Here is a 21,028-nt window from a genome sequence, read left to right on the forward strand (position 1 = left end):
TCACAGGCCCTTACACTATTCATGATTATCTTGGTGAAAACATTCAGAATTTATGAAAAAACCCTTGTAAATGATGAGGAATCCTGAAAAGTGAGAAAGAACACCTGGAAGGCATCCTGCCTTTCCAAGGGAAACCTGGAATACTGAGTTTCTGCCATGGAACGGGAAGGAATGAGAGTAGAACTGCCCTGCTTTCACTCGAAGTTGCTCCCGGGATTACAGGTTCTGGCAGTAAGTTGGCTAAAGAATGGTCTGGTAATGCTGCTGGTGGATTTTGGGGTCCATCACAACCAGGACCTGGCTCGTCAACAAACTGCATCTTGAAACAGCTTTGCTACAGCAGCAAGAGTCCCTTTACAGCTGTGAACAGCAGTCTGAACAGCCCCAGCAGAGCTGCAAAGCCCCTCTGTCCTTCCCCAGTCACTCTTGTATCACTTTGCTGCTGAAATTGAGCTCTGTCAGCATGCTGCCCAGGTTGGCTTCCCTCTGCTCACGGCAGGAAATGGATACTTCAATCTGCATTATGGAAACTCCTCCCTTAGCAAGAAAAAAGTCTTGGTTATGTTTCACAGTAATAGCTTATTTCAAGCTCATTTTGGAAATAACTGAGTTTGTCTCTGCTTTTAATTAAACCATTGAGAAACAGAATAAGGACTAGTAAGTATTGCAGTAAAAAAAGTTAAGGGGAGACATATTCTTTATGAAAGGGTTCTCTAAACTCAATGTCTTAGACAAGAAAGAAAAAGCCTTGTCTCCAGTCTCCCCTCCACCTTCTATCGCAGTAGATCCTCCTGCCACAGTCTGCAGGCACTGGTGTGCCTGTGGTACTCCCCTTCCCACAGAAAGCCACAGCAATCTGAGGGGATCAGGTGGGAGCAGTGGCTGAGAACAAGCCCTGAGTAGGGAACAGAAAATGAGCTCTTGGTAAGGCTAATTAGTCTGGGTCTCACTGTGATCAGCTTTTAGTGCAGATACAGAGCTTTTCATGTGCAAGGGTTTTTCAAAGGTTAGAGGTGCAAATAGGTAGAATGTCTTCCTCAGACTGCCTGCAGACTTTGAACTACACCTGACAAGAACAGCTCAGGCAACATTCCTGCAGGTGGCTGGAGATACAGGGAGGGTAAAAATTATTTTGGTGACTTATCTGGGAGACTAGAGTTAAGAGACGCTGTTACAAACTTTATTTTTCTTTGTAATATGAGATGTGTTGGGAAGTGGTTTTTAAAAATTGGTAGAAGCCCTATTTAAAAAACACAGTCAGTTGGGTTGATGCAGTGTTTATTCATATGCTGAACAGCTTACCCTTCCTTCCCCTCATCACCCAGGAGGGAGAGAGCTCCATTCAGTACATTGCCTCTGAAACCACACTTCTCATTCTTTATCCACAGAGCAGTTTTTGTGATTCCTTTTGGTTTTGATGGGACCTTGGTATCTAAATAAATCATGGTCCAGAGTCCCTTTATTCATCTCATCTGTGATTAAGGACTTTATTGTCATCTTAAGACAGAGAATATTAAGGGAGTAGTTTCACACTGGCGAATATTTCAGTTTTTGAGGTAAATACTGATTTACAGTAGTGCCCCCTCTCCCTTCTCATCCTTGCCCTGTGCCACTGTGGATCCATCCCTTCACCTGCTGGTGCAGTGTTTGCATGGCTTCTCTCTGGGAGGGAGTGGAAGCCCGGCCTAGACTCACAGGCAGGCAGAAGTGGTGGTTTGGTTTTTGCCAAGTTATTTTAAGCTGGGTGAGTTCCTTCACCACAGAGCAACCGCACCTCCATTTGTGCTGAGGGAATGGTGTGTGATGGGTTTGCCACCAGGAATTTGTCTCATGAGCCTGTGCCAGGAGGGAAGGGACTGCCAACACAGAACAGCACGTGCCATAAAGAGGCATCCGTGAGGAGCCTTCACATGGACAGAGACTAGACCCATACAGAACACAACAAAAATGTACCAACAAAGGGACATACTGCCAATGAACAGTTTAAATCTTTTTTTGTTATCTTTTTTTTTTTCAATTGATGCACAGAAAAGGCAAAAAAAGTGGAACCTCACTGTACTGTCAAGTGGAGAAATGAGGAACTCTCATTGAGATGCTCCTTTTCTCTCCAGTCCCTTGGGAATGGCTGGTGTTTTCCAGGAGAATAAGAAAAGAAACTTGTGTAAGGAGGAGGACTCAGGAGAGTGGCAGTAGCTCTGCGCTGCTGCAGTTTTGCTCTCCTGAAGAGCTTATTGCCTGCTTTATTTTTGCACCCCTTTCTGGCATTACAAAAGTGTGTTACAAATTTTACAGAGGAAGGGGAGAGAGGAAGAAAAGGGGAAGGGCCCAGGTATGCTGGCCTAGGACTCTGCGGTTCTATTTGTCCTTGCACCCTCTTCCAGCTCTGATTTCCTGTCCATGGCAAGTTGCAGCTCCTGTTTGATGATTTCAATCTGCTTCTCCAGTTCTGTCAGCTCTTGCAGCACTGAGGTCCTTGCAGTGTTGAGGGACTCTGCTTTCCCGTTGGTGGTTAAGGAAGGCAGAGTCTCTCTCCTCCCCTGTGGCAGGGGGATGTCCTGGTGGTGATGGATTGTCACCTCGTTCTGCCCCTCATCGGTGCAGATGTGGTTTTTTTGGTGGCAGTTGCCCAGGTTAGCTGTGTTCCACACTGCATGCTGGCTGTTTCCCACGTGGGCCCTGAACAGAGATAGGAGAGTAAATATCACATCAGAGCCTGCTCTTGTGTGTGTGCAAACCTCCCCTGTGAGTGGACCAAAGGCCTCTTGGTGTGAGCTGCCAGTGGGCAGGTGAAGGAAGGAGGTTGATATTTCAGAGTTGTGCCTGCTGAAAGTAGTTGGCTTCTGGGGTGGATACTTTTCTCACTTGCCTGCTCTAAAGGTACTTGGAAAGTGGAAATTTTGCTCAAGAAGGTGGCGATCAGGATCGTTCTCAAAGAGATGTGGTGGAGGAGAGGCAGGAGGGGATGTTTCAGGCAGGAGGGCACTCCCTGCCTGGATCATGCTCCTCCAGAGAGCTCAGGGAATCCCAGCAGGGATGTGTATGTAGAGTTGCTTATTTTTGTGCAGATTAACTATTTTCTCATATTTCAAAATAAAAGATGGGAAGACTCTCAAGTCTGGGAAGTTGCTTTTAACAAATGCCAGAGTCCACAGTTAGCACTCCAGTTTCACCAAGTCAAGAAAACCATTCTCAATTGGACTACTGATGCTGAGCAGATTTCCCAGTTTTTGGAAAGTAACAACCTTAAAAAACTCAACAGATTTTCCTCCATGAGGATACCAGCCAGTAGGACAATTCCAATTCTTTGCACCTCTTTTCTGTGTCTTTGGTGCTTTTCAGAGTTCCTCAGTCTCCAGCAGGAATGAAAGCACGTGTGATAATGTAAGTGATTTGAGAGCTCTGTGTTGTGCCTTGCCACATGGGTGTCCATGACAGACTGGACACCCCACTCATGGGTCTGTTGAGTTAAATTCATCCTAATTCTGTGCAAACAGCAGCCCTGAGATGCTGAGAAGATCAAGGACACTGGGTGGGTGTGCATGCACACACCATGGGCTGGCTGCTGGGTGGGCAGAAGGTTTTGGACAGCAGTACATCTCCACTCTCCCAAGCTGGAAGATTACAGTAATTTCACCAGTATAAGGCGCACCCTTTTGACTAAAATTTTGGTCTGAATCTGGAAGTGTGCCTTATAGTCCAGTGTGCCTTATACATGGACAAATTTCAGAAATTTGCCAACCCGCAAGCGCGAACCCGCAGCAGCCCTGAGCTGAGCTGAGCCCGCCCAGCAGCAGCAGGGCAGCACCGGCCCAGGTGTGAGGGGGAGAGGCGGTGGCTGGGGCGTGAGGGGGAAAGGCGGTGGCCACGGGGGTCTGGGTACAAGGGGGAAAGGCAGCGGCAGCGGCCCAGGCACAAGAGGGAAAGGCAGAAGCAGTGGCCCAGGGGCGAAGGGGAAAGGCAGCATCGGCAGCCGGAGCATGAAGGGGAAAGGCGGGGGTGGCTGCGGTGGCCGAGCTGTGAGCTGAGCTGCGCCAGCCAGCACCGGGCGAGAGTGCCGGGGCCCGCGGCACAGGGAGGGCGCCTCGGGTTGTGTTTAAAAGCTACGCCAATCTGTGAAAAATGTTTGCAAATTGAGCACCAGCCAGTAAACCCCGCGATCATGCGATTCTGTTACTAATTTGTTACTTTGTTGCATGCGCATCCTCGCTGCAAAAAAAAAGTGCACCTTGTAGTCCAGTGCACATTATATATGGACAAAGTTCAGAAATTTTCCAACACCTGGAAGTGTGCCTTATAAGCCAGTGCGCCTTATAGTTGTGAAATTACTGTACTTGCAGGGATCTTTTGCTAAGCCCTTGCCTAGGGGCCTTATGGATATTTCCAGGAATACAAAATTCCATTGTGTCTTTCTATTGAACAATGTTTTTCCCCAGGTAAATATATTAAAAAAAAAAAGAAAGAAAAAAGAAAAAAGTAATACAAAAAAGAAAGAGCAGACTTTGGGAAGGGGTTTGTGTCACCTGTGATGCTGCTACCCTTGACCTGTTGTGTTCCTTGTGTTCATTTGCTCCATGGGTGGGGGTGGGGATGGTGCTTTATTATGACTATTTCTATAAGCTGGAAAAAGAAACTAGAATTAGTCAAAAGATACATCACAGAATATTTGTCAAGTGTTATTCTAAGGTCATATTAAGCCAGAGAGTTGGTAACTGATGAGTCCACCGAAGCTGAGGGCTTGGAAGTCCTGCTGCATACTGTCAGCTGTATTTCTCCTGGTTTGCATATTTGATTTCTGTTTTGCATAGTTGATTTCTGTTCTTTGGTATGAGATAACATATCACAGGTTTTTTACAAGAAGAGAGCTTCAACAATAAGCAGAGTGAGAACTTTTCCTTCCTGGCACTGGCAATGAACTCTTGTTTTGGGGATACTCTGCCAAAATCAACCTCTTTGTCCTGAAGCATACTGAGCAGAACTTTTGGGGCTAGAATTTTTGTACCAGTGAATAAACACTTCAAGGGTGTTGAAGGGTATATTGGAGGTATAAAAACAATTTCTAAAGAAACTTACTACAGCGTGGAAAGCATAAAAAAGCCACAGCAAAGTGGCTCTGAGGTAGAAGTGTGTCAGAGTTTTGGCACAAAAATTTATTTATACAGAGACTGCATCAGTTCAACCTCAAGGAAAAACTTGCTTCTTCACATCACAACTTCTTATTGACAAGAATAATAGCTGCTGTCCCATAGTTTGTCCTTCCAGTTAGGGGCACAGGAGGGTGACATGTATTTTACAGGTGGTAATGCTTTGCACTGCTCAAGCACCAGAGTGTTTGACTGTAGGTCTGTGTGACCTGTTTCTTTTAACTGGCAGTGAAGCCCAACTTTCAGCCCAGGTAGCATAAAATCATAATGAGGTCCCATGTCTTTTACTCAAAGGTCTCAGAGCTAAGACCTCAGTATGGCCCATCTTTGAATTTGGAACTTCTGTAAGTATCTGTAAGAAGCAAAAAACCTGCTATCCCAAATAGCTGAACGTGGTTAAAGCTGCATTTGCCAGTTCTCCAGGAAGCTCTAATGCAAATCACTCCCTTCCCAGAAAGAGTGCTCACAGGCAAGCATGCAACAACTTAGTTAGTGACACAGAGCTAAAAGTAAACATAAGAACAAACTGAACAATAATTAAAAGGGAATGTGTTTTCTCAATCATCTGATGAATACACTTATCTACTGATGCTCCCGGGCTCCAGCTGCTGGATGTCAGAGAGTAACAGCCTGTCGGTGGTGCTTGCCATGGGACCTAGGTTTAATGTAGTATCACAAAACTATAGCAATTTTAAACAATAAAAAGCCCTATTGCAGTGGGAGTTCCTGAATGCTGGGACATGGGTCTGATGGGGGTGGACAGGGGAGTGGCTTCACCTGCAGATGCAGGAAGCATTAACCTGAGACCAGGGATGTGACATGTCAAAGGGTTATTCCATAATAGGTCAGGTTATGTACTCATAATAGGTTTCATGTTTCTGATTCTTGCTCTCAGCTGGTTCAGAACCGGTCACATACAAGGCCATGCTCCTGGTTCGTGATTGGACCTTTGCCCTCATATACCCCTACGTATTGTCATGTTTACCATACCCCTGGGTCTTTGGATAATGACTCTCAGGTCATGTGGTTTCTACATTTGCTGTTTTATCCATTAAAGTTCTTTATTTTTCAGGTAACTCCGTCATTCCCGTCCCTCTGTTTTTGTCATGGACCTCCTGGGCTGGACTGATCCCGGTATCGCTGTATCCCCAGTGGTCATAGGATGTCTCCTCCAGCCTGGGGTCAGTGTCTGATGCCACTCCAGCACTGCTACAGAGAGCACACCTGGCCAGCTTCTTACATGAAAAATAACTCCCTCATCTTCAGCAAAGCCTCTCTAATTTATGCTGATGAGGGTCTGGCTCCCTGTCCTGTCAGCTCTGCAGAATTGTCTTCTACCTTCCCTGGAAGTAGGTGAAAGAAATTCCAGCACTGTCATCCCGGATGAGTTTTTCACCTGTAATGGATGGCTTTTGAAATTGTCCCAAACAAGACGTGTTTTCATAGGAAAGGAAGTGCCAAAACAAACCATCAATAATATTTCATCTAGCAATAAGGAAGGTAATGCATTGGAAGAGCTGCCTGATAAAGGCTGCACAGTAGAAGGAAATTTTTGAGATTAAATCAAGGGAGAAAAAAGGTAGGGGATCAATAATTAACACAGTGTGGAGTGTATGGAGTGATTATGCACAGCAGTATCAACACATTCACAAACCATTGAAAAATGGCTGTCAGCTGTCCATAATTACTTTAGAGACACACATGTTAAATAGTAAAGGAAGCTATCTAACAGAGGCACCTCTCATTTTCATTACTTCATGCTGATTAGAGAAGCAAGCCGTAATACTTATTTTTTTACTCCTTTATGTATTTTTAGGTGCATACATAGAATATATGTGGAAAGAGCAGAAAAATCTGGTTTACCTGCATCACTGCTTTCCTCTCTGCTCAAGAGGTAGGGGCCAGGGGAGTGGGTGTGTGGGCTGGGGGTGTGCTTGCTGGCAACAGAAAGCAAACATGGATTTCTCTACTGCAATATCTTATTTTAATTTCCTTTTTTTTTTTTTTTTAAGGAATAAAAGCCCACCATGCAATGTATTCTGTATTAAGCCAGGATAAAAATACAGTACTTGGTCCAAGTTTGTAATCATAAATCCAGGAGGTAGCTCCCTGCATTTTAGGAGAATTAAGTCAGTTATGTCCATGTAAAAGTTCTGGAGCAATAAGCAGTGTAGTCAATCCTGTGATAATTACTGCTAATGCACAACAGTTGCAACAGCCTCCAAGTTGTTTCCGACTGGCCAAGTTGGCATTTTCTGGATGCCAACAAATCCAAGAGAAGGTATGTGCTTTTTTTAATATATATCCTTGGAGAGACTTTTCCAATTTATCAACCCATATATGTAATTGCTATCAAAATACGTCCTGTTGTGTCCACTGTTGTTATATGCCTTTTTTTTTTTTTCATCCCTGAACAGAAGCAAAGGGATGCGGAGAAGACAATCTGACATTTGGTTCACTTTGGAGAAGGTAGCAGAGACAAAACCAGCACTTAGTGATTTCAGCATTTGTGTTCCTGGGAAGAACTCCTGTTTCACTCCCTGCTACATGAGACTGTAAATGCTTCACTCTCCCTGCCTGCACTGAGTCATCAAATACTCTTGTGGTCAAACTTTGACTAATCAGAAACTTGTAAAGATTCTTGTGGATAATCTGCAGATTCACAGCACAGATATTGGTGCTACACACTGCTGAACTCAAATACTAAATATGGGTACCATGAGTGTGTTAACTATAATAATAAGCTGTGTTTTCTTGATTGAATTTTTCCCTATGAGGATTTTAAAAAGGTTTGCTGATGTTTGGAAGCTAAGTTTTGCGGCACCTGTGCTGAGAAGGAATTAGTAGGGATAAATGGATATGAAGGGTAGAATTATAAACTCATTTACGCATCTCAGTAGGCTTGCAAAATCCTACCGATGCTGATGCTTTTATTTAGTCAGCTAAGTGGTATTAAAACGTGTCGTCCTCTCCATATTGTAGCATTTCTTGTAGCTGCAGAGACTTATTTTTTACAGTTGATTTTCATTCTTATGGCTTTCTGTGCTGTCAAAGAAGTGGAATTATTTTTATTATTAAAAAGAATACATATTTAATTTCTTCAGGGGGATTATCCTTAGATAAGACTGGTGACCATGGCTTTAGGGTTTCAAGTGACAAATTTCAAGATACTGTAAATATTGTCTCACATTGGCAAGACAAGTTCCTTTCCCTTGTCATGAGGACTTTTGCACAGAGCTGGAAAAAAACTGTTTTGTAATAAATGTTTTCTTCTCTACTTATCAATTTTCCTGTCAGTGCCTCTCCAGACAGCCACCTTTTTCTTTTGTTTGTTTTCAGTTTCGATGGATGACTCTAAATCTTTTACTCATTTGCAGGAGACATCTTCTCCTGACTCTCTTGACAGAGCGAATAGTCATTCACTCCTTTCTGCAGGACTGTTGTGCAAAGTATTTTTTTTTCTACAGTGCAAGTCCAGAACCCACTGTCTCTTCCCACACTGAGATGACCCTTTTTTCAATGCAACATCTGTCACTTTGTGAGACCCTTTTTGGTAACATTCCTAGTTCCTCCTGTGGGCAGGGGCCACCTCTCCTCCCCACACAGCATATATGCAGACTGAGAAAATTGTCTTGGCACAGCAGAACCTTTTTCCCCCTGTTCTTTGTGTTTGTTTTTCACACTCTGGCAACAAGGTGCTGTAAAAGGTGACTGATGGGCAGCTGCTATTTATGAGCACATGGCAGTTTTTTTTCCTTTTTGGAAGTGTCTGCATGGCCTTCTTTTGACACCTGCAGTGCACCAGGGACAAACATAAACCAGAGCTTTGAGGTTGGAACAGTCACTGTTGAGTTGTCAGGTGATGGGTGTAACAAAAAAGGAAACTATTGGTTGACCTTTAAGGGCACTGGGAAGAAGACAGAGCAGAAATACAATTTTCTGGATGACAACTGAGTGAATTCATGGCAAGATGAACAACGTACTGTCTGTGCCTCTTGAGTGATGCTGAGGGCAAAGATGATCAATTCAGGCAACAGACAGAGTGAGTTTGAGCAAATTCCTTCAGAGACTTGAGAGAAAAGCCATCCATGGACCCCTGACGGGAGATGAAAAGAGGATTAGTCACCATCCCTGAAGGGATTTAAAAGACCTACAGATGAGGCACTTAGGGACACAGTTCAGTGGTGGACTTGGCAGGGCTGTGTTAATGGCTGGATTCATTGATCGTAGAGGTCTTTGCCAGCATAATTTATTCCATAATTCTAAATTAACCACTGTGGAAAGTAGTGGGACTGCAGTGATAGGGTCAGTTAGGGCTGCCAGGGTCTGTGTGCTTTCATATACTGTTATTTTAAATGTCAGGTTAGATATCATATGTGTGACGCATCAACAAGTTGATATTAATAGCTGGGATAATGGTATGTGGCAATACATCATTTTATATTCCACATGTTGATTGTTATCTGACTCAACAGCCAGTCAACATGGAAATCAGTCTAAGTTCTAGAGCTCCAGCTGTCCTGTGACCATTGTGAATATAAAAGGGAGAAGTATAGACCTATCAAGTGAAATAGAAGATACAGTTTCAACAGTAACATTTTTTTTAAATGTAGCTAAAAAGCTATGAAAGAGTACACTCAATTAGCTTCTCCCAAAGCATGGACCAGGAAGGGCTCTTCTCTGTTGTACTGTCTTGATAAACATAGCCTTGATTGTTGCTGCATGGTCGGAGCAGCCAAACCCACTGACTGCAGACACTCTGCCTTTCAGGGATACCCCTGCCTGCTGCCCTTCTGTCTGAGTTCCAAAGCTGCTTTTTTGCCAGCAGCAGAAAAATTGCAAAGCTTTTGGTTCCCAAAAATCACAGAATCATAGACAAGTTTGAGTTGAAAGGGATCTTTCAAGGCCACCTGGTCCAACTGCCCCACAATGAGCAGGACCATATTCAATTAGAACAGCTTGCTCAGAGTCTTGAATGCTTCCAAAGATGACTGAACACTTCCAGGGATGGGCATCCACCACCCCTCTGGGGAACATCTTCCAATGATTTTCCACCCTCATTGTAAAAACCTTCCCTCTGTAGTCTCTTCTGAGCTTGGGTGGAGCTAATGGGGTGGAACTGTAAGTCCCAAGAGGCTGGCTCCTTCTGAAATGGCATCAGTGAGAATCACAGTAGGGTAGAGGAAGGGCTGAGTGTACTGTATGCAAAATACAAACAAATTACATTGATTATGTCCAAATGTGACGTGCAAACTTAACTCTCTCAATCCTTTATCCCTCCTGCACCATGTTTCACCCTAAGTAGGGAACTCAGCAATTTTGCCTCAAAGGCATTCCTTTGAAACTAGAATATGACAATTTTAAACCAAGAAGGCTCAAGTAATATTGCTAGATGCTAGCTCTCACCAAGAACAGCTACTGCCAGCCACAACTACCTGCAGGGGAAAGGGTAAAGTGCAATTCATTGCAGTGTTCTTTCCAAGCCTGAGTTAGCTACATCCCCCATAAATGATGCAGCGGGTGATGGCCAGGATAAGATGCTTTGGGTAAGTGACTTTGCTGGAGAGGGTCATACAAGCACTTCTGACCTTCGCACTTTCAGAAAAGAAACTATCTTTATTGGTTTTGCAGCTTGAAGAGTCACTGCAAACCTTCCAGCCCCATGCTGAATAATTTCTTTCCAGGACAACTTTGTTTTGAAATGCAATTTAGAATGAGCAAAGTGCTCATCCACTGCCAGAGAGAGATGGGAAGAGCTAGCAGTGAGTTCTGCCACAGGAAATATAATTTCCCAGTGGAAGATTAGTAAAAAATGGTGAGAAAGAAGATGGATCTCAAATCTGTAGAAAAATTAACTTCAGTGGGCAGGAGAGGCAGGTGGATAAGAATCAGAAAAAGTTAAAGAGGTAATGACAAAAATGGTTGGTGGATAACCCACCAATTTAAAGGCTATATTGATCAGTATTTCACCTACATATATTCCCATTTTGAGGTCATTACTTTTGGTCAACAGGTGCAGCGTGTCACAGACCAAATTTATCAAAAGACATAGAAGAATACAAAGCCTTACTCTTGCTATCAAAAGGCAATTGTTGGGTCTCATTTTGGTGCACAATCTATTGTGAATGACTACTCACTAGGAAGCTGAGACTTGTTCCAAGAATTAATCATCTGCTTCTATGTTGAACATCATCCACACTCCAATGAATCTGTGGAATACTACTGTGACTGAGTGCGGGGAGTTAAAGTTACAGAGATGTCTTGGCTGTACAGCAGTAAAAGATGCAAACCACCATAAAGGTAAGTGCAAGACTAATTTCCCTGCTTCCTGCTGTAACAGTGGGGAAATTGTGCTTTGGAAAGTGTTTGCTGTTTGGCTGTTAAGTTTAGTAAATTTCTCCCAACTAAGCAATTGCATATTCTAAAATCTGCAAGTTCTTGGCCAAAAGCAAGGGATGAAGAAGAGGGGATGCATGTAGTAGATGCATTAAAAGTGAGGCAACTCAGGAAAATAAAGATCTGGACTTAGCAGAGCTTACCCCACAAATGGCATAGACTTGCAAGTGGTATTCTGCTTCTGCTCACTTTCTGATGGCATAAGGACCTTTGAGTGACTTTTTAGATTCACAGAATCCTAGAATAGCGTGGTTTTGAAGAGACCTTATAGACCATCTAATTTCAACCCCCTGCCATGGGCAGGGATGCCAACCACCAGACCAGGTTCCTCCAAGCCCTGTCCCTCCGGGCCTTGGACACTCCAGGGTGGGGCAGCCACTGCTTGTCTGGGCAACTTCTGTCAGGGCCTCACCACCTAAATGTTTACATTCTTCCTTGTATTAGCTAAAATTACCTGTTTCAGCCTAAAGCCATTCCTCCTTATCTTGTCACTCCATCCTTTGTCCTCTCTAGCCCTCTTGGACTTAGGCACTGGAAGGGGCTCCCTGGAGCCTTCTCTTCTCCAGGTGAAAACCCCCAGCTCTCCCAGCCTGGCTCCAGAGCACAGAGGCCCTCTGATCACCTTTGTGGTCTCCTTGGATTCCCTCCAACAGTGCCACACCCTTCTTATGCTGAGGATCCCGGAGCTGGATGTGCCTCTGCAGGTGGGGTCTCACCAGAACAAGCAGAGGTGCACAATCACCTCCCTCCACCTGCTACCCACACTTTTACTGATGCAGCCTAGGATATCTTTGGCTTTCTGGGCTACCAGAGCACATTGCCAGGTCATCCTGAGCTTTTAATCCACTAAAGCCCCAAGTCCTTCTCCCCAGGGCTGCTCTCAATCCGTTCTGTGTTTGTGCCCTGCTTGTATCTGTGGTTGACATTGCCCCAACGCAGGTGCAGAACTTGCACTCGGCCTTGCTGGACTTCATGAACTGAATCTTCGGTTCAGACACTTGAACCAACTTGTTGGACTTTAATTTCTGAACAAAAAACTCAGTGTGCATGTTGAATTAGTAAAACTGAAGATCAAATAAGGACTATGGTCAGACAACCAGCCTGGGAGCAGCTACACCTGCCCTTCTTTCTGGACTTCACATGGAGGTTATACTCAGAAGACTTAACTATGTTAAAGGACAACATGTGCTCCAGCTGTGACCCCGTGGTTAAGGCCTCCCTTAAAATCCTGTGGTTAAAACCTAATCAATAGTGAAAAAAAACCTCAAAAAACAACCTAATTCCATGGGACTATTCACAGGGCAAAATCTGAATTTTCTTTTTGAACTGGAGCAGATTTTTGTCCCACCTCCTCTCCCTTTGTTGCTAGCCTTGAGTAATCTTGTGTTAATCATGCATCCTTACTGGTAACATTCTGAGCAAGGACCTCCATATATGTACATCTATGCACAATTTTTATAGGTTGGTATTACTCAGGCTATAATACTTTACTCCTGCAGCCCAGTGGATCATCTCATGCCCCTCCCAGGGGATCTAAGCACCTCACTGTACAGACCTAGAGAAGCAACCCTATGTTCTGGCAGAAAACCAGTACTAATCAAAATTGTACTTTTAACTGGAATTTATGCTATGACTAAGGACAGAGAGCCAGATAATGCCGTGGGGTAAGACATGATCAGAGGAAGCTCCTTTTGTCACATCCCTAGGGAATTATTAGGAAGGTAAGTTTTCTCTGCTGTAAGAATTTTGAGTTTTAAGCAATGTTAAGGTAATTTATACAATTGCCAGGTTGTAATTTTCCCAAGATTTAATTCAAGACTAGTTAAAATGTAGAGCAACAAGAAGTCATTGAAGGAAGTGCTGTTTAAAAAAGACTATTCCCTTTTTAGATTACAATACCATCTTCAGATAAACTAAATCAGAAGGAGCAGTGAATACACATTTCTGTTTAAGTTTGCTTTCTTGTGTTGAATTAATCACATTTAAAAAAAAAGAAAAAATGAGCAAGTTGGACAAAAATAAATTGAATTTTCTTCTACGAATGTCTGATGTTAAAATATAATTTATTTTCTATTGGCACAATCGTAATGAAAAAGTAAAAAATGTAGTAAGACATGCAGAAATGCCTCAACAAATTATGCATTAAAAATGCCAAATAAAGATTTGCTTTGTCATATCTCTAAAAAATGCTAACTTTGTAGTGATTTAGTCAGCAACCAGAGGTTTGCAGGTAACCATTGAAAAGTAGAGTCAGAGCCCAGGAAACTGAACTTCTCTTTGATAGGAGAATGCTCCCACTTCCTCAGGGAACACCGTGTGTGTGTTTGGCATTTGGCAGAACACTCTGAGGAGGAGACAGCAGAGTTGTAACTCTTTTGTACTTATGAGGATACATAACCTATCCCTCCTGGAAGACCTTGAGCTAAAAGAGTATGCTATTGAGCTTCAGACATTGATGGTGGTTTTGACTCCTCAATACTTTATGTTATTTTTTCAATTGACAGTCTGGAACTTGAGATAAAACTGCTGTTCTGGTAAGAGTCATCTTTTTCTCATAAATAATGTTCTTCCTCTTCAGCTGCCATGAGCTGGAGTAACTCCTCTGATTTGGCACTTGGATGTACATTCATGAAGATTTACTTCCATTCCTCATAGATCTACATGGAAGTGAGACCTGTTCCCCCTCTCTTCATGGTGTGGTATCTTAGCAGACCATTTCTAGTCTGAAATGCTATTTTTGGTACAGGTAGCTGCCACCCATGTAGGGAAGTGGTCAGGGTGTATTAAAAATTTGGGTTGTCCTAAGATCCCCCCCTCTCTGTGGATGGTGACACACACACACAGTTGAGTGGAATCAGAGAGGTTTGCTATGCATTGTGCCAGATCAGGATTTTTACTGCCCTTTTCATGCCCTGCTTGTCTCCAGAGGAGCTCCCTGGTGCCTCACCCAGCAGTACAGTCCCACTGAAGTGCTCCTCCTGCTCTGATCTGAGGGCTGCCTGGGTCAGCAGCTCTTGCCTTCAAAGCCTTCTCCTTCACCCATCTCTGCCATGTGGGCATGCCATTAGGAATGAGGGGAAATAATTGTCAGCTTGCACAAAGCCTCACTTTCGTGACCGAGTTCATTGCTTACCTCCGTGATGGCGAAGCTGCATTTCCCACAGGGAACCACCTTGTACCACTTGTTGTGCAGAACATCCATGAAGCCATGGGATTTGTACCGGCTGATAAGGTCAGAGATGTTTGAAGTGAGTGGAGAGCTGGGGGGAAGACCAATGCCATATCCTAGAAGCGAAAACAGTACAATCATCTCTCCCTTTCTTGTTTGGTTTTTGCTGAAGTGTGTTCATTTCAGCATAAAGAGCAAGCTGGCACCCTGCTTCAGCCAACCAGCTCAAACCTGGCTTAGTGTGGTCTGAGAATGCTGAGACAAGACCTTTTCTTGGCGCAGAATAAAGTCACCCAATATAAACAGAATAAGCAAATTCAAAATTATTATGGCCACACAAGAAATATGTAAAACAGGAGGTTCAGGAACTTAAAATAGAGGCAATGGATGAGTAAGTATTTTCTCTTTTCATGCCCTTGCCATGGATTCTTTCAGCAATGCAAAAGGATCTCAATGTCACATAAACTATTCTTCTGATCCCCTGCATTGTTAGAGCAGTGGATGTGACTGTGGTGTCAGATGTGACATTTTCTTCCTGAGCATTTTCTGATGAGAATCTGTATGCATGTAAATATAGACAGGAGTAATCTTCTTTGTTATCACACAGCAATTTAAAGCTCAGGGGCTATGCTTTCAGTTCATGTACTTCTGCTCTGGCACTGACGGGGACTTTCAGATACTAATAAATGCACTGTGTTGTCTTTCACCATGTTAAAGTGCTGGTAAAGGACTTAGTGTAAGTGAAAATTAATTCAGTAACTCTGAATGTGGTATTTCTATTTGCAGAATCTGGGGTTTGACTTTAGAAATTCTAAACAAATCCACTTGATCCCTCAAAGACATGCAGTTGCATGCCAGTTGCCTGCAGAGATTCATTTCTAGTCCACTGTGGGTTTTTGTTTTTCAGTTCAGAATTCAGAATTTCAGGCTGTCTCCTCAAAACCCCACAACAACACAGGAAGAAAGAGAAAAACTCTCACGGACAAGTGCTGAATTTGCCAGGACAGGGGCTCACTTTTGATGAGTGTTGAGGTGATAATTGTTCCTACAATGCAACAGTCTCCCTTGCTGCTGAGTTTTTTACATTGTGCCTGTAATTCCACCCGAATAAATTTGCTCACATCAAAGGATTTGTTTCAGAGTTGGCACAGTTAGGACTCATAAATACCACATTTTCAGCATACATTTATTGTAATTGGGTGATATGAAGTCAAGTCATCCGAAATCATATAGCTCAGGGCTTATTTTTTTGTTTCTTTTTCTATATTGAAATCTAATCTACTTGAAGTTGCCGAAGCTTCTGGTTTTATTTCAGCAGAGCTGACCTTTCTGAAAGGGATTTATCAGGTTTCTGAAGGAGGCTGTTCTACCATGTGATGAGAGCAACTGGAGTGATCGCCCTTGCAGGGGAGGAAAGTGAAAGCACCAGTCCTTTCCAACTGACCAACTATTAAAGTGTGCTACCCATGTGCTCATCCATGCTGGAAGCAGCTTCACACCAGCCTTGCTTCCAGGCTCCCTTCTGAGCAACACTTGCTAAATTCTTGAGGCTGCATGAGGCCAAGCACCAGGGCAGGCTCCTTTCACAATTAACTACAGATTCAGTGGGAATCTTGAGCTGACCTTCAAAATGGGAACAGTCTTTGTCAGCTTCAGATGAGAGTGAAACTGCAGAACCACATTTTGAACACATCTGAACTGGGTTTTGAGCACATGTCAACATAGCAAGCTATCAGAAGAGAAGCCTCATTTCAGGGGCTCTTCATTTCATGGTGAGCAGGGAAATGGGCTCTGCCTCCTACTTGTCTGGAGACGCACTGTCTGAGCACTTGGAATAATTTCTGTACAGAGCATGGCAACAGGTCATAGAATCACAGCCTCATTTGGGTTGGAAGGGACATTAAAGATCATTTTGTTCCAATGCCTGTCATGGGGGATCTTCCACTACACCAAGTTGCTCAAAGCTCCACCAAACCTGGCCTTGAAACAGGTGGGAAAAGTGATACGAGTCTCAAAAAAGCCACAAAAAAGGCTGGGGCTTTTGTTCTGCTCATTCACAGAGGATTTTGTCAGTAATTCCCAAGGGGTCCTCACTTCCACCTCTGTATTTTTGCTAAGAATATCACAGCACAACAAAGCAAATTCAGCACATGAAGAACACAGTAGTGTGCTGGAAAACTGGTTATTACCTTCAATGGCAAAAGGTTTTCCCACAGTTAGGAGCTTGCAGTCGGCATCTATTGACACTTCATAATCTAAGAGTGCTTTATCCATGATGAAGGCATCAAGTTTCTCTGGATCATGCCTGTATTCAACACCAGAGTCAGAAACACAATCATTTCACAGTCTAAATGACATTGAACATTTACCTATGCCATTTTCTGGTAGATCAGTGTACGAAAATAGGGACCGGGGGCAGCTATTTGCACATCTGTACTTAAAATGAAAACTGATTTCTATTTTGAAGGAGGAGTTGTGCATGAAATGCAAACTTTGTGTACTAAAAGATGTCAGTGTGTTTAGGACTTATTTTGTTCCCACAAAATGCTATTGTTCAGAAAGACAAAAATCACTACAAAATGCTAGACTTTGGTTCAATTGAAAGTGAGCACAAGGCTTTTTAGCATAGAAGATCAAAACTTGCTAAAATACTGTTGCTGTCTTGGTTTCTTTGTGATGTTAAACTTGGGGGATATTAGAGCAAAAACACAGAAGGGTAAGTTATTCAAAGGTACTGCTCCTCCTTTCTCCTTGAATGTGAGGTAAATTATTTCCTTCACCCAATTTATATTTTCCTTGTGTTGTCTTCATGAACACAGTGACTGAATTTTACCAAAATAATAATTTCTGAACAGCAGGTTTGGATAAAATAATGATGCAAAAGAGCAAATGCAGTGCCTGTTCTCATTTGACCCTAGGACTGCACCTTCCATTCCTGTCCCCTTAAAAGTCTGGGTGTTCTCTTGATGTGATTACTTCATTGATTTCAATCCATTGACTCCAGTTTGACCCAAAGAACTGCCATGTGTCTTAATTATCAACAGGCTGGGTGTGGGGAAAAAGATATAAACAGGAAACAACAGGAAAAGGATCTGGGAGGAAAGTTCTCAGGACATCTGCCTGGCAAGTTCTAAGATTACAGTAATTTCACAAGTATAAGGTGCACTGGAGTATAAGGCACACTTCCGGATGTCGGCAAATTTCCGAACTTTGTCCATATATAAGGTGCACTGGAGTATAAGGCGCACTTTTTTTATGCAGCGAGCATCCGCATACAACAAAGTAACCAATTAGTAACAATTGCACCAGCCCTGCTGCCTCGGGTTACAATACACGATGTGATCCAAGTATCTATTCTATCATCATCTGTTGTGACCAGGTGGGGCAGTGATCCTTATCTCTGTGGGAGATACTCTGCTAATGGGCCATCCATTGAAACCAGTAGGGCATTGTTCTTTATCTTTGCACCCCCATCATTCCTCCAGGGAGTTATCTTCTGCTAATGGCCCATTGAGTCCTGCTGTGTGACTGATAAAATTACTTTATGCCTTGAGAGTTGCTCCAGCCAGGGGGGAGAGCCCAGCCTTTCCTACCTAGATAAAAACTGAAATTCTGGAACATCATATCACCCCCTCTTTTCCCTGGACTCCAGAATAAAACCAGACTCTTTTTCCATATCATCGCTGGACCTTTGAAGGGGGGCTGCACCCTTCTACGAGACCACTGCTTCAACTAAACCACATCTGTCAATGCAGGAGGACTGTAGCCACCATTTAATGGGACTGCTACCAACACCCTGGCTGACGGGTGTCACCTTGATGGGGTGTCAGACTGTACTCTGACTTTGTGTCTTAGTTTGCAGGACAGGTGTCTGCTAAGAAAGGCAGGAGCTTCTCTTTGAAATGGAGAATGTAAACCCCCTCCCTACAAATTATTATAATTTTGAAATCAAGTGGCTCTCAGGAAAAGATAAGGGAATTAGGAATTACAGTTCTTTACTAGGGAAATTAAAATATAAATACAGTACTACAAAGAAACAAACTCCAAACACTGACAAAGTCAGAGTATAACCTGACACCCCATCAGGCAGGGTGTTGGTAGCAGTTTGGTTAAATAGCAGCTGCAGTCTTCTTGCAGTGACAGATGTGGTTTAGTTGAAGCAGTGGTCTTGTAGAAGGTCCAGTTTCCTTCCAGAGTAGTGATGGGGATAAGTCTCATTTTTTTCTAGAGTTGAGTAGAGAAAGGGCTACTTGGTGTCCTAGAATTTCAGTTTCTATCCAGGTAAGAAAGGCTTGTCTCTCCCCTCTGGCTGGAGCAACTCTCAATGGGATAAAGTAATTTTATCAGTCACACAGTGGGACTCAATGGGCCATTGGCAGAAGGTAACTCCCTGGAGGAAGGATGGGGGTGCAAAGATAAAGAACAATGCCCTACTGGTTTCAATGGATGGCCCATTAGCAGAGTATCTCCCACGGACATAAGGATCACTGCCCCACCTGGTCACAACAGATGGTGATAGAATAGATACTTGGATCACATCCTATATTGTAACCCAACACAGCTGAGCTCAGTGCCTTTGACATGCTCCCTCCTCTGGGGCTGGGCAGCCTTTATGCTCCAGGCTGGCCCCTTTCCCAAAAGATGGAGCCCAAACATGTCAGATCAAAGCCCATTCTCCACCTCTTCCCAGCTGAGGGCAATTGCTAGCTCCTGCCACACTCCAGTACTCACCATTCTCAGCCACCAACAGCAAGTGCTGCCTACTCAGAAACTTGCAGCTCTGTCCTGCAGGAAAGACAGCACCAGCCACAACTGGCACTTACCAGCGTCCTTGATTGTGCACGGTACTGGGTCCATGCTCTGACCATCGCTGGATGATTACGGGCATTTTGCTCCTCACTGGCCTTGTCTTTAGGAGCTGAGGGAATCTGTGCATTGTCTGCTGTTGGTTCAGGTCTCCGTGGACAGAGAGAAGCAAGAGGGACTCACCATTACCTATCATTTACAGTCCTATTGCTATCCAGCTCTACAAGCTGCTCTACTAAGGCAGAATCATCAACTGTCATAGCAATGGGATTCTAAGGCACTGCGCCTCAACTAAAATGGCCTGATTCAACAGAACTGCATATTGCTTTGTATTTTCTACTCCACCCTGGCCTCTGTCAGGTTGTAGTGCTCTCCCTGAAAACTGATCCTTGCATTCTTTAAAAGTCTGAAATGGAAAATTCGGAAATTGCCAGTGATGCCCTCACTATTGTTGGTTCAGTCATGGAAATGGATTTTCTTTCAGCCCACGCACCTGACCCTCCACGCTCTACTGCCACAGGAAAGGCTCACTGCTTTCTCCTCATTTCTTAAACATCAGGAACCTCAAATGTTCCTTTCTCACTCACCTCTGATCTGCCGTTCCGAATGCATGTCTCAGGTGACCTGTAGTGGGCAAAGAAAATGAAGGAGATTCTTTGAGACATTTGCCTGGGCTGATGAATCCCACAGAACAAATCAACCCAAACAGAGAGCAATTTCTGTTTCACAACAGGCGTCCAGGAGACACAGCTCTTTCACACTGCCAGCAAGTGAACAGGATGACATTCTTGGCTGTTACTATGCTTTGGTCTCTTTTGCCAGAAAATTAATACACATTTCATCAATATAATGCAAATAGTTCTTTAACACTTAATGCTTCTTTTCTGCCCTACACATAAAGCAATTTTTTTTCTCCTCTCCTTCAGGTACAATTATTTTTAGTTAGTTGCATGCACTACTTTTTATTAACCTGCTTCAAAGAGTTGCCCAGAGAGTTTCCCAAAAATCCCTCTGAGCTGTGGAAGTTCTATTGGCAGTGAAACAGCACAGCAACAGCTCTGGGGTTCAGGAGCAGACATTCACGGCCTTGATGTTTGCACTTTGTTGTCAAGAGAATCAATATGTGTGCATTTAGTAAAGGGTCAAGTTAGACAGTCAAAATCTTTTCATGACTAAGTTTAGGAAAAAAGAAGCTTCCTCTGTATTCTTGGAAGAACTGCAGAAATTTTAGAAGGCCTTCTGAGAAGATCTCCCAGTTTGCATTTTCAAAGTTGTCCTGCCTGACCCAGCAGACTGAGGAAATGTCAGACTATGTTACCACAGACTCTCCTGTGGAGGGAATGCAATCCCTGCGGGTTCCCTTGCAAATGCTGCCCACAGACCCCTGCCTACAGACACCCCGTTTTTAGCAGAACGTGTTGACAGGAGCTTTACCAAACCAGTGGCATCCTAATTCTCTTTCTGTGCCACAATGAACCCAGTCACTAAGAGTGAGCAGGAACACATACAAAAGCCC

General features: G+C 43.6%; 1 protein-coding gene and 1 long non-coding RNA gene across 3 annotated transcripts; one reads left to right on the forward strand and one right to left on the reverse strand.

Moving 5' to 3' along the window:
- Window positions 1-1,261: 1,261 nt before the first annotated feature.
- On the reverse strand, window positions 1,262-19,745 carry LOC117011218 (glutamate receptor ionotropic, NMDA 3A-like). 2 transcript variants are annotated; one of them, XM_033086548.2, is made up of 4 exons: window positions 19,530-19,731; window positions 16,896-17,011; window positions 14,671-14,822; window positions 1,262-2,676 (listed from the first exon to the last, which is right to left on the reverse strand). In XM_033086548.2, the coding sequence occupies exons 1-4, from the start codon at window positions 19,706-19,708 to the stop codon at window positions 2,632-2,634; spliced, it is 492 nt and encodes a 163-aa protein (XP_032942439.1). In that variant the 5' UTR covers window positions 19,709-19,731; the 3' UTR covers window positions 1,262-2,631. The 2 variants fall into 2 exon arrangements, with proteins under 2 accessions (XP_032942439.1, XP_032942438.1); XM_033086547.2 differs by lacking the exon at window positions 1,262-2,676 and adding an exon at window positions 4,335-4,617 and having other exon boundaries at window positions 19,530-19,745.
- On the forward strand, window positions 6,846-8,046 carry LOC117011219. Its single transcript, XR_004420905.1, has 2 exons — window positions 6,846-7,422; window positions 7,559-8,046. It is a non-coding gene; the product is annotated as an uncharacterized LOC117011219 (long non-coding RNA).
- Window positions 19,746-21,028: the final 1,283 nt, after the last annotated feature.

This window comes from Catharus ustulatus (genome assembly GCF_009819885.2).
Source record: "Catharus ustulatus isolate bCatUst1 chromosome Z unlocalized genomic scaffold, bCatUst1.pri.v2 scaffold_29_arrow_ctg1, whole genome shotgun sequence".
In the NCBI taxonomy this organism is placed as follows: domain Eukaryota; kingdom Metazoa; phylum Chordata; class Aves; order Passeriformes; family Turdidae; genus Catharus; species Catharus ustulatus.

What these genes read in the sequence shown, in the direction of transcription:
- LOC117011218 (XM_033086547.2), bottom strand. Translation starts at nt 19,708, where the DNA reads ATGATAGGTAATGGTGAGTCCCTCTTGCTTCTCTCTGTCCACGGAGAC. An exon ending in AAAACCTTTTGCCATTGAAG is followed by an intron (nt 14,823 to 16,895) that starts GTAATAACCAGT and finishes TTTCGCTTCTAG; the next exon opens with GATATGGCATTGGTCTTCCC. An exon ending in GCAGCTTCGCCATCACGGAG is followed by an intron (nt 4,618 to 14,670) that starts GTAAGCAATGAA and finishes TTCTTTTTCCAG; the next exon opens with CTTATAGAAATAGTCATAAT.